Source organism: Lineus longissimus, chromosome 19 (assembly GCF_910592395.1).
Source record: "Lineus longissimus chromosome 19, tnLinLong1.2, whole genome shotgun sequence".
Classification (NCBI taxonomy): Eukaryota; Metazoa; Nemertea; class Pilidiophora; order Heteronemertea; family Lineidae; genus Lineus; species Lineus longissimus.
Window position 1 is genome coordinate 12,510,051 of NC_088326.1, and position 12,963 is coordinate 12,523,013.

The 12,963-nt window shown below is 42.0% G+C and overlaps 1 protein-coding gene across 3 annotated transcripts; it reads right to left on the reverse strand.

Moving 5' to 3' along the window:
- Positions 1 to 911: 911 nt before the first annotated feature.
- On the reverse strand, positions 912 to 12,942 carry LOC135502876 (sodium/potassium-transporting ATPase subunit beta-1-interacting protein 2-like). 3 transcript variants are annotated; one of them, XM_064796037.1, is made up of 7 exons: positions 12,789 to 12,942; positions 12,083 to 12,216; positions 11,312 to 11,404; positions 10,321 to 10,467; positions 9,559 to 9,619; positions 7,723 to 7,743; positions 912 to 4,456 (listed from the first exon to the last, which is right to left on the reverse strand). In XM_064796037.1, exons 1-7 carry the CDS (start codon positions 12,844 to 12,846, stop codon positions 3,972 to 3,974), a joined length of 999 nt encoding a protein of 332 aa, XP_064652107.1. In that variant the 5' UTR covers positions 12,847 to 12,942; the 3' UTR covers positions 912 to 3,971. The 3 variants fall into 3 exon arrangements, with proteins under 3 accessions (XP_064652107.1, XP_064652109.1, XP_064652110.1); XM_064796040.1 differs by lacking the exon at positions 7,723 to 7,743 and adding an exon at positions 8,195 to 8,279 and having other exon boundaries at positions 4,316 to 4,456; XM_064796039.1 differs by lacking the exon at positions 7,723 to 7,743.
- Between the last annotated feature and the right edge of the window lie 21 nt (positions 12,943 to 12,963).

The following is a 12,963-nucleotide window of genomic DNA, read 5'->3' on the forward strand; positions in this document are numbered from 1 at the left end:
GTTCGATCACCATCTTGCTGCCACAGAGACAATGTTGACACCTGGCCTATCTGAGGGTGAGACACCTCAACGTGACCACAGAGAAGACAGTTCACAGCCTTGCTGCCACAGAGACAATGTTGATACCTGGCCTATCTGAGGGTGAGACACCTCAACGTGACCACAGAGAAGACAGTTCATAGTCTTGCTGCCACAGAGACAATGTTGATACCTGGCCTATCTGAGGGTGAGACACCTCAACGTGACCACAGAGAAGACAGTTCACAGCCTTGCTGCCACAGAGATAATGTGGACTCCTGGCCTGACTGAAAGTAGACATCACGGCCAGGCCATACAAAAGACAGTCCACAACATAGCTGTCACAGATACATTGTTACAACATGCCCCAGCTGAGTAAGGGAAGCACCACATCGCATCAGGATACCTCCTTTTCCATACACGATCCGGTTTTGTTGCTCTTTCAGTGCAAAAATGGCACCATCGATATACACTTGCCGTCAACTGAAGCATCTTTTGTGGCTCATTGCATACCAGAAGGACCTTTAGTGTATGTGTGTTCAGGGAGGGGGGAAACAATAAGTTTTCTGGGGACCACCACTTGTGATCTTTTACTCAGAATCGGTGTTAAAACTATGTTTTGTGGAGACCTCCGGGGAGGGGAGGCGGTCGGTCTCTCCAGGGCCGTTTTACAGCCTCCCTGCCCAGGAGGGGATCAGTTTGGTGACTCTATACAGTAGGTGGTCCAGTTGGCTGACTGCAGGGCTTGGTATACCTTGATCAGTCCTACAGGCATGAACACAGTCACGATGTCCAGAGTCGACACCTCTCTGGAACTTTGTGTTACTTAAATCTGGCCTCTGCTTACCGCCTCCCGCCTGAGAAAAGACAACACAGACATCTTGTTTATGCATTTCACGTTGCACGTCTTCTTCGTTTAACAGCATTTATTCATCAATTTACAATTTATTTACAAGATATTTTAGCAAACAGATAATAACTAACAGAACTTCTGCAAGAGAACAACATGATTGGAGGTTTATACCAGCAGCTTTTTGCTGTCCCCAGTAATTAAATTGGTACAGCGGTTTGAAAGGAAGCAATTTCTGAGGACATGGTAGACTGATGTGTTCTTGTCATGATGTACATGTGTTGATAAAACATTGAAATAACCCAATTTCTGACATAAACAGACAGGATTCAGCGCATTATTAATGGAAGATACAAGCTGACATGAAATATGTGGTCTGTCGCAGCAAACCCAGACAAGTTGCTCTGAGCTTTGGCAGATTGAGACAAACTGATTGTTCATTTCACTGTTGTCTGCCTTTTGTGAAATATGAGCACATCTATTTCCTCCATTATCTTAATTTAGTCAATTAGGCACATCTTCTGTGCGACGTGTGCCTGATTTTGCTGCGACAGGTCACCTATTTAGCAAATTTCTCAAGAAAATCCGATACGGTTGGCATCTGACTGCTGCTGATGAGGAATAAGGTATAGTGGAACCTCCCTTAGTGGACACCTCTCTATTAAGGACCACCTCTCTATTAAGGACACTAGTTTTGGTGCCAAATTGGTCGTTTCAATTCAATTTGACCTCTGTACTCAGGACACCTCTGTAATCAGGACAGCACTTGTCAGTCCTGAGGGTGTCCTTAATAGAGGTATTATTCTCCTGGCAGGGAAATCCATGCCAAGGTTGTCCCCTTAAATTCCTATCATACATGAACGCATCAATTACAGAAGAGGACTTCAAGCGATCCTTTTTCTCATCAAGTGTGTCACACTACATGCACAATGTATTTACATCGCTCCTAACGCCAAGAATAAATATAAATAGTTGTAAAAATTCTTGCTACTACAGTATATTTATACATTCAGTAGATGTGTTAAGCATTAAGCTTTGTCTAAAAATGCAAAGTTCTGCACATAAATACAGCATGTTTTTTCATAACAAATAACTTCGAATATCGACCAATTTTACTCAGCTGAGTCACTGATGGCTGAAACAGGTCATGTTGACCCCAGATTCAATTTCCCAATTTCCCCAAACTAACCACGTTGACCTGTCTTTCCCGGGGTAGGCTAGCTTGGTAAGTTGGGACACTCAGTCGGGTTAACACCCTCTGACTTGCACTTCTTACTATGTAATTGTGATCCAATGCCCCTTAAATATCAACATTCATAAAACAAGCAAACTCTGTCAAACAAAAGTTCAAATTCTAAAATTTACAAGACAACCAGGGGCGTTCTTGAGTAATACTTTAAAAAAACATTTTTTTGATAAAAGTTTTAAGAGCTTACAATTGATATGGTAAATTTTCCATTTTAAGAAAATGAAAAAATTAGAATTACAGTAAACAGGCAAACTTGTTGTGCTTTGTTAATGTTATTCTTGCGATTCATAAATTTTTTTTTTTTTTAAAAGTCAATAAAATGTTTTCATTTGGGTGGATCTGGAACTGATAATAAGCCCCACAAATATTATGTTCACCTGGTATACTGGGGTGAAATCTATTCTACATCTCTGCAACTACCTAACTCATGCGTGCAGTTAACGGAGTACATTGGTAATCTGATTCAATGAAACACAATTGGAGGACACAGAACAGAGAAACAGGACATTCGTAAGTTTGAACGCAAAGTTGAATCATACTCTTTACGATCAGACAGCATTTATGGCAGTCTAATGCGACCCAAATGCTGGATCGATATAGTGAGTCTTTGTGCCTGATATTTCAGTAAACTCGGCCAGTTTCCCTTCCGGAAGAAAGAGTAATAACATCATGGCTATCGGATGATAATATACAGTCCATGATCAACAAGAAGATTGGGAAGAAGGCAGCCAGCCAGGTAAGGTCAACCTGAATAACAGTGCAAAGACTGCTGGTCGTCACGTCTTGGCCGAGTGCGTTTTTCTCCCGATGATTACAAGAATAATAACAGTTAGTAATACACATACAATAAAACATTATTGGTCAAACCGACCAAATTGGACGAAAACACAATTGATAAACAAGTATCACCCCTAACTGGGAGGAAACCTAGTGACCCGGGAATTCACCAACCGACTTTGAATGAACATGCCAGTCGCAATCTGGTGCGAATCTCCGATCATGAGGATACAATAATTTTAAGCACAAATGTACATGTAAAATGTGATGCAGCAGTCAATGAAAACCACGTAACTCCCCTCCCCAACCCACCCACTCAGGTTTCGATGCCAAAACAATGTCGAATTGGGTCGGAGTTCAGGGCGAAATTTTTTCTTACCGTCAATGAATTAGTGTTGAATACATGTCAACCCATTCATCACTTTTTGATAGAAAATTATTAACTAATCATTGAAATTTGAGGAAAATATAATGAACACCTGACAATAATGTTTAAGTTTTGGATGAATTAGAGTCGAATCTTGACTCTTGAAAATAATGCAAAGTGTTGACAGGGTCAGTCGTACAGGTTGACATTGACCACTACACAAGGGCCATCCGGAGGAAATCAGGGGTGAATGCTCGCTTCTCTGACCCTGCACACAAACCCCCCAAGACATTTCCTCAGGATTCACATGAGCATGTTTCCCCCTAGTTCTGAAGCGGCCGCACGTACTTGCCCAAACATCAGCATCACAACCTCACAGCCAGGGACCTGCATTGACTAGAGTCAAATAGAAAATGCATAGATATGAGCTGGAAATTCTTTTCAAGTGACACCATTACTATGCTGGCTGACCGTCCCGCTGCAATTACAGCATATTTTTCGTTCCTAACTGGACCAATGTGCCAAGCCAGCCAAGCCCAGATCAGTATGATGCATTCACCCAGACATGTCAGATGGAGGTTGGACTCAAACGACGGGCAACACTCATTGAGCACCGAGCGGCGTTCCCTTACCGCAAATTGATTGGTCAAGGCAGTTGTTCAAAAACGCGCAAACACGTGTAAAAAAAAACACTGTAAAATTCACGTGTGTCAAATAATGACGGAGTCCTTATCTCGGCGATATGCGCGCTGATCTTGACTTGATGCGATACTGATCTGGTAGTACCCCGGCGGGCCTACTTCGTCCATATCTAAAGTCTGCGGGTAATCCGATGTGACAGATGGTGCCACGTGGACCCACGGCAATTGTTCTCTTCGCTCCGGAATCGCCGTGCGTTCATCTTTCCTGATTTGCGGCTTATCGGCGTATTTGTCTCGGTCACGTATCTCCCTAAGTCGCTGCCTTTCTCGTTCTCTGTCCAACTCTCTCTCTTGTTCACGATGATGGTCGCGCTCGCGTCTTAACCGTTCCCTATCGTAATGATCTAACGTCGACTCAACTGTCGTATTTAACGTGTTGTAGTTGGACGTCTGCAAGGTGTCGTATGCTCGGTGATCGTTACGTGGCACCGTGTCCCTCGCTGGTGATTTGTAGCGCATTTTGATGTATTCTAACTCATCACTGACCGGCTGTGCTGTAAACAGGAAAAAAATTGAGAAAAAGAGTTAGATTAGAAACTCAAACAATGGGGACATTATGGTGCCGAGATTGACACAGAAATTGTTCCAAATGGCAATCTATTGTCAATAACAATCAGGTTACTGGCACCCCATTCATTGAAAATCTCCCAGATCAGCCCATTCTAATGTTCTACTGTGGCCTGATTGTGTTTTTTTAAATATCTGCCTTAGAAATTTTGTCAGCATAACCTCTTAAATTGTCGAGACATGCTTATACTGTTAACTGCCAAAATAAAACACAACTCTGAAATCGTCATCATGCGTCACATTCGAAACAAACCCCACCACACATAACAAGAAAGATCAAAATCAAAACTTTCACAGCAAGTGAATCACACCCACCCACACCAGTTTTGTCAACAAAAGATGCTGTGTGCAGAAGGAACAAAAAAGGCTGCTAGCATTTAGCAAAACACGAAAATATTCCAGGACTTTGAAGCTGTACTACGATCAGCAGAAGTGTTTACAAAATTTTCCGATTTTGTATCCAGATACGGATTAGCATAAGTTAGTACTGTGGCAGAGTTAGTAATGCATGCGTAACAAGATACAAAATCTGGAAACTTTAGTTCAAACTTCTTCCAACAGGGGGCCAGATTCAAAATCAACGAAAGATTTTACCCCAGAAGCAAAACTCATGGTACCACAGTCCTTATAAGTTCCCCATTTTCCCTTCGACCTATTATTATTTACTTAAAGTAGGAGTTGGCATGCATTTCAAGAGCTTTCTAACACAGCTGACTCAAAAACTAAAACAAGACCAGTGGCAGTTCAATTGAAGGAAATGAAAGTCTCAGGCACCTAAAATAGATTTCATGCCGCATCATTCAACATCTTCAAAAGAGTTCTTGAAAATATTTCAAGTCAAAGGGGAGGATACAGTCAATGACGGAACATGCTTCGTAAATAAGCACCCAACACTGTTACCGTACAAGAAGACCAAGCCATTTCACTTTGTACAACTTAGAAGAATAAATAAATGTTCGATAAAACAATAAATGAATTGAAAACATAAGCTAAACTATTAGACCAGCACTCAAGGCATACCTTGTACAATGTGTACATCAATGTGTACATCAATGTGTACATCAATGTGTACATCAATGTGTACATCAATGTGTACATCAATGTGTACATCAATGTGTACATCCATGTGTACATCAATGTGTACATCAATGTGTTCATCAATGTGTGCATCAATGTGTACATAAATGTACAGGATCTTTGGGCAAGTTTTAAAGATGACTTCCAGGCCGCTCATGGCTGACTAGACCCCCCCCCCCAAATAGGATTGTTTGTCAAATACTCAGTAGACAACTAGACAACAACAAGGTTAACACTGGTACCATGGCAGTTGTTGACATTGCAGCACCCCCTCTAGTGGTTGGAGGCATGAACTAAAAGGAGCCATGCAGTCACAACGCGACAAGCCCTATCCACGACTCCTGCGAAATAGCCAACGTTTACAATATCAATCTTATAAAAGACAACAACGAAAGCATGCAGACAGCGATGCAACAACAAGGCCCCCTAGTGGCGGCTGGAAACATCATGCAACTTTGGGCAAAAAATGCCAAAACAGTTTTGGCTTGGCTGTGACAATATCATGGTGGAATGCTTGCTCTGGTTGGTTTAAACACAAGTTTGTCTGAAGAATTGACACAATGTGTACATCAATGTGTACATCAATGTGTACATCAATGTGTACATCAATGTGTACATCAATGTGTACATCAATGTGTACACCAATGTGTACATCAATGTGTACACCAATGTGTACATCAATGTACAGGACCTTTGGGCAGACGGAGGAGAAATGAATGATTGATAACAAGATCTGGAAGGAATTGGAGAAGGAAACAGCAGTGACTGAAGATATGGGAATCGGCAGGTTAATCAGCCGGCTCGTGGCTTGGTGTAGGAGATCTTGACATATCTCCTCAAGTTACTTACCCATACGTGAGACTTCAACAAGTCAAAGCCACAAAGATAGCGGCTTAGCCACCTGCCGTTTTCTAGCAAAATATTAACTTTTTGAAACTTGCCCTCATCTGCTAGCATCGCAAGAGAATGCAACACAACAAAACAGGACACACGAAGGTGACATAGACGGGACAAAGGGACACATTCTCGGCCCTAAACAGTTTTTTCAACGTCGCATAAACCATGGCCTGACCCATTGATGCATAGTGTGGCACTTCATCTATTTTATTCAAGAACTTATAACTTTATGACAAAGCAGTCAGTGCAAACGCATTTGTTACACTATAAATGCATTTCCATTATATTGGGCAAGCCCTGAGTTTCATAACATTGGTGCTGTCTAAAAACAATTCATCAAGCAAATAACTGTAGTTTTAGAAATAAGTGTAAAACTGTGATTGAGAGGCAAAAATTGAAAAAAGTTCTATGAGGCCACATAAAAAAAAACAATAGCACATCGCCCTTTTTCCAAAAATCTTTTGTCAATCTAATCTATTGTCAATTTTCAATTCAGGTTTAACTCGGGTTTTTAGAGGAGGGCGGGGACGATCAACCTCTTATTTTTTTCATGTGGCCTAATCTATCCACAGAGTTAATACAACAAGGAACTGTGACCAAACAAAGAAGGACGGAAAAGGATGAAAAACAACGATATCAAAAAATGATTTACCTATACCTTTTTCGTTTTTAAAGAAAGAGAAAAGATGAGTTCGTTTACCCTCATTCACACATGGAAACAATTGGGGTTTTAAACAAAGTAATTCAAGATGGCCGCTGAAGTCTGACATGGCTGCCAAAAAAGCTTTGGTTTTTCTGATTCTAAAATATCAATTCAAAATGGCTGCCAATTTACTGCTCTCAGAGAAAAGATGAATTTGTTCACCATACGTTTATGTATGGAATCTAGTGGTGCTAAAATAAATTGAAGATGGTCACTAGAATACAAGATGGCCGTCAAAAAAGAACAAATGCATTTCTTGTTTTTCTGATTCACCAATCCAAGATGCTTCTAAAAATCCAAAATGGCCACCAAATTACCCCATTTGTTATGAAGAAAAGCAGTGGATTTATGAAAGCAATGGATTTTTTCTGTCATGATCTCAATTCTCCGAGTTCAATACGCGGCCCAGGCTAAGCAAAAGACTAGCGGACTTAGGCAGCAAAAGCTTGAGGAATATATCATATTAGCTGCGATATGAATGAGCTTCACTCAATGTTTTTGACAATATTATTTTACCTGCTGTGGGTTCTGCCTCGCCTGTTTAAAAAGACAGGTAATCACAAATATCAGTCAACACTTTCAAATTCACCATACAAATTGGGATACTTTTCACCAAAACTTACACTCTTCCAACTGCCCAAGTTCTGACTCTGAGTCACAACCTATTCTACCTGAACAAAAGCCCTGTGTGTGGAGTCTTGGTTTGAACTTCGGCAGTTGGACAAACGTGTGTGACAGGAGTGTAGGTAACCATGGTAACCAAACAACCAAGACAAATGACCAAGTCCATGGTCCATCTGAAACCAACACAAACCAACATCAGGTAAAACCTAATGTCCTGACAGAAAAATACAAATCGGAACATAAAATGTTCTGAAGAAGAAGGCAAGTCTGTTTCCACCATGATAATGTCACATGATCACCACATGACTTTGAATTATGGTCACATGACCACCAAACCAAAACCTGATTGGGTGATGATACATACACATATATGGGTTGGAGTTGCATATGAGAAGTCTTTGCGGGCGACTGATAGGCTGAGAATGAATCGAACCCACCAATGAAATCGACTGAAACAGAATTAAGATTATGACAAGTCTTGGTGGAAACCATCCTGGATACCAGGGTCGTTCACATAACGGCTCTTGTAACTGACCCTGGTAATGATATCTCACTCTCAGACAGAAGGTGATAATACACACTGTACCTGCTATAATCAGGTCTGGCCGAACTTGAAAATCACAGTACAACAAATGCACAGCATGAGCCAGTCTTTTGTTAAAGTTTCTCAATGATCTATTTATTCTGTTACCTTTTAATCACTGGGAGCAGAGTTCTACTTAACCCCTTGTTGACAGTGCTGGAGCATGAGCAGGCGACGAATCAGACCAGAGAGCCCACCATATTCCATTGTGTTGTTGTTTTTATCTGAGTTTGAATCCTATAGCACTTTTCCAATTAAAACCCTGCCACACCTGTCCCAAAACAACTTTTATCCCGTAAGCCAAGTGCCACTAAAATCATCCACCCAGGGCTCTTTCTGACTTTTACGAATCAACCAGTGGGGGTCCAAGGTGAAACAGGGGGCACCAGAGAACCACCAAGCCAAGTGCAGAATTATTGTTGTTTTGCCACCAAGCTGAAGAAATAGCCTCGCCCTATCCAACCAGTCCGCTCCTGATTTCCTCCTAGGGCATGTAGGGAGGGGGGGGGGTCGCTTAAATGTAGATTTCCACCTCCTGTAATGTTGTCTGTGGGTTTAAACTAGGGTCTCCAAGGGGGGGGGGTTGTATCATGACTCATCATTTCAAACCGCTTTTTAGGTGTCATGCACTCTGAGAACCAGAAAGAAAAGGAAAGAGCTGAAGTTAATGACACAACTCATGAACAAACACTCTATAAGGGGCTGCCACTCACGACCACTAGCCCAAATGAATGTGCCAGTGGAATCGCATAAACCTTGTTCTCGATGATGTCAGAGGTACGAAAATTGACGAGTACCAGAGCCACCTACATCAAGAACAAGAACTAAAATTGACACGGGAAACACGGAACTTAAGAATGTATGTCACACGATACCGAGACTGTCCTCGGCATAAAACTCACTGTTAAGAATAGGTGGCGTCACCTGTCAGAGCGAAGTTTGTTCATAGTTGGTCAGTTCCAAGTGGTCGCCGAACGATACATAGGTGGGGACTTCCCAGCTGCAGCGACGGCGTGAAGCTCGGGAGCCAGGGTGCGTTAGGGAGGACTGGCGGGATTGTGGTGTGGGTATGACTGCCCACGGGTCGTGAGCGCAACCGAGTGTGTTTTCATAGTCGGGCGGGAAAGCAGTCGAGCAGTACTTACAACTATCATCTTCTTCTGTAAAGATGTATATCACGCAGCACGCAGTCACAAATGCAATTAACTGAAATAGAGAATGAAAATGCTATGCTTTGTGAAAGAATCACTGTCAACATCATCATCGTGTTGTACTAAATTTATGTCATGTTTGCCAGAGGTACCGAGTTCACTGTAGGCTGAGCCCCAGGTCCTAAATGAATACTTCACTTGCCCTGGCATAGAGTGTAGACACTCCGGTACAAGACCGTATAGAAAGTTTTACACACTTTTTTTCTTCTGTGTCTGACTCATATTTTTATGGATTGATTGACCAGTATATATTCTTGATAAAAGCTATACCATAACCAAAGGAATTTTAAAACAAAACTGTGTACTATAATACTCAAAAGCGACAAGTATTTTCCAATAGCATTCCGCGAAGTTACTATTTATAGCTCACAAGGTCATTTGCATAAGATATTGATGACGTTTTAGTCACGTGACAGTCGGACATCGACACTTATTTCTACGCATTTGAGCTTATTTCAAAGTCAATTATCTTTGACCCTGCATTGTTTTTAGCATGAATGATACCATAGAGTCAGAGAGAGAAATATTCAGAACAATTATGTAGTATTTCCAACACAGCCACACCTGAAGCCATTACGAAACCGCATGTTTGTCCGACATTGCCTGTAATTCAGCGATGGGGAAATAGAGGGCAGCAGCTGCAGTGACGTCATCTTCGCGGAATGCTATTTATCAGTGTAACTTATAATTACTTACCGCTAACAGACACTGAATTCCAGCCTGTATAATTTCTATATAATAATACTCTAAAAAGCACCCTGATTGTGTATCACAAGACCAGCCCGACTGTATCCACCAACTTTCTTGCCGCACGTTGATACTGAGGACGCTCACCGCATCCAACTGAAAACCAAAGATAAGAATAGAAATGAGCGTTGGCCAGAATGCAATGCAAGGCAGTTCAACCTCTGTACATTCTTAACATTTGTGGAGTACAGCACCATTGTAAGACTGCTCAAGGCTGAATATCATGCGCTATGTTGTACTGACTGGTAGAGTACAAATCAATAATGAATTGATCTTAGCATGCCTCCCACATGGATTTCCTAATGAACTGGACGAGAGCTAGCACTAGGAAATTGATCGTCTGGGGATGCATAAAATGAACATGATTGTCGAGATATGATCGAGATGTGGACATATTTGAGCCATGTTAGACGCTGTCCGAGTCGACCAGAATGAGATATTTGAGCATGCTGTGCCATGCTTAGAACCTGAAGATCACAGGAATTTTGCCTCAGATATGGCCATGGCAGATTGGTAGTGCCAAGCCAATGAATTCAAAAGCTTGGTTAGCAACCCACAGACAAACCTATTTCTCCAATGGCAAAATGACCAACGTCATGCACGTGGAAACGTTGTGAACTTTGGGCCGGTTTGCTCTTGAGACAGTTATAGACAGTGATTTTGTATCAGACTGTACATCAAAGCTGTATGCAATGGTGAGCTAGTGAGTTATTGTGTAGTGTTCTGTGACATATTTACCAGAGGGGGTCTAAATCCACCCTCTATCATGACTCATACAAAACTAACGATGGCACCCAAGGGATAACCTCATCACAGACATCAGAGCAATGGCTAATTGGCCCTTGATGTTATGACTCAATCATGTGTCAAATAAGTGTTGTGAGACTGAGAAGCCTCGAGGCAAAATGTTAGAATTTTCAAACATTCCTTGTGATCTTACCTGTGCTAAGGCCCCTATAGGCACAACTTTTTGTAAGTATAACAATATCACAACTGTATTGAGTCCGATCCAGAATAAATTCCATATTGCATACTGAAAATGGAAACCAGACATCTCATGACTGTAAGAAAGGACCGGCTGAGAGTGAGAGGAGAGATGAAGTGTTCTCCACACCAAATGTTTTCATGGCCAGATCTCGCCCACTGTGCTAAACCATTATCTTGAGAAATATTCTGACTTTCCTGGGACATGGGCCAGGTGGTAGGAATGCAAATCATTTCATCCACTGAACAATTCCTGAAAATTTACACTGGGCATTTATGTACAAAACTGAAGATAGCATTGCAAGCCTTTGACCTAAATCACCCATAACAATGTACATGCATGTTTACATGTTAAAAAATAGCAGCATAATGACTAATGTCTGAAGAGGTGATTCACCTGTGATATAAATTTGTCAGTCAGGTTCAGCAGTGTTCAGTGAGAATCCATATTATGTTACCACTCACAATCACATGCTGCGGTAGCCACCTCCCAGGGAGAGGGGCCCTCTCAACTACTACCCTTAACTTGACCTTCTTTTGATGGCCCCTTTAGCCCTTGGGATTATTGAGGGCTTGGCTGGGGCCTCTTTCCCTGCACAGCTCATACCCCTCTCACATATATTTTGGTACGAGAATAGGAGAATACTCTACCCAGTACCCATATCATCAGGAGGAGCGTCTGTGCGACCCCCTACAGGCATGAAACCACAACGAACCTAATACTTACAGATAAAACAACGCGAGGTCTGTACTGAAAAGTCCCAAATAGTCCGACTATGACAAATATCAACTGTAGGAAGTTACCAATGATTGACGCCCACATGTAACCGATGAAGTCGAATACGAGGCGCTCCAGAACTGCTACCTGGAAGAGAGAACAGGAACTTAAGAAGTGACCAATAGCCTTTAGCCCGATCTCAATACAAGTCCTAACGCCATAAGGTCAGGTGATAATGCCACAGGGCGACTGTCATGACACTTGACTTAGGCCTGGGTACACTTAATGGGCAGGCCTACCGCACAGCCCAGAAAACTACAAGTCTTGTCTTCAATTTACATTATCAGACAATCAGTTGCCACAGGCGGAGGCACCGCACACCGCCCCAGGCCCAGAACCGGCAGAAGACACTAGACAGAGAAGTACTACTACTAGTAGGCCTACGTACGGTCCCGATGGGACGCTTTCATCAAATGGAAGACTGTCAATTTCTAAACAGAGTAGAATTCGATTTTTAATTCAGTCAAGAGTTTTTATCCTAAGGTATGAGAGGTGGTGCAGGGTGGTGAAAACACAAAAAAGACAGTGACAGTACATGCAATGCATAGGTCCTGACCATGCATGATGCATGATGCATGATGATGAACAAATTTTCTAATTTTTTTGGAACACATTCCATCTTCCCATTCAAAAATCAAGACAACCACGAATAAACCTACCATTTGGAGGGAACAGATTGCAAGAAGAAAACACCTCCCTCCAGAGCATCCCATGATCGGTACGTCAGGCCGCCATTTATAAGGGATTTTAGGGGAAAATTGAACAAAGCAAGAAGAAAACACCTAAAAATTGTTTATGTCACATCACAGATGCAGTCAACCGCGACGGAA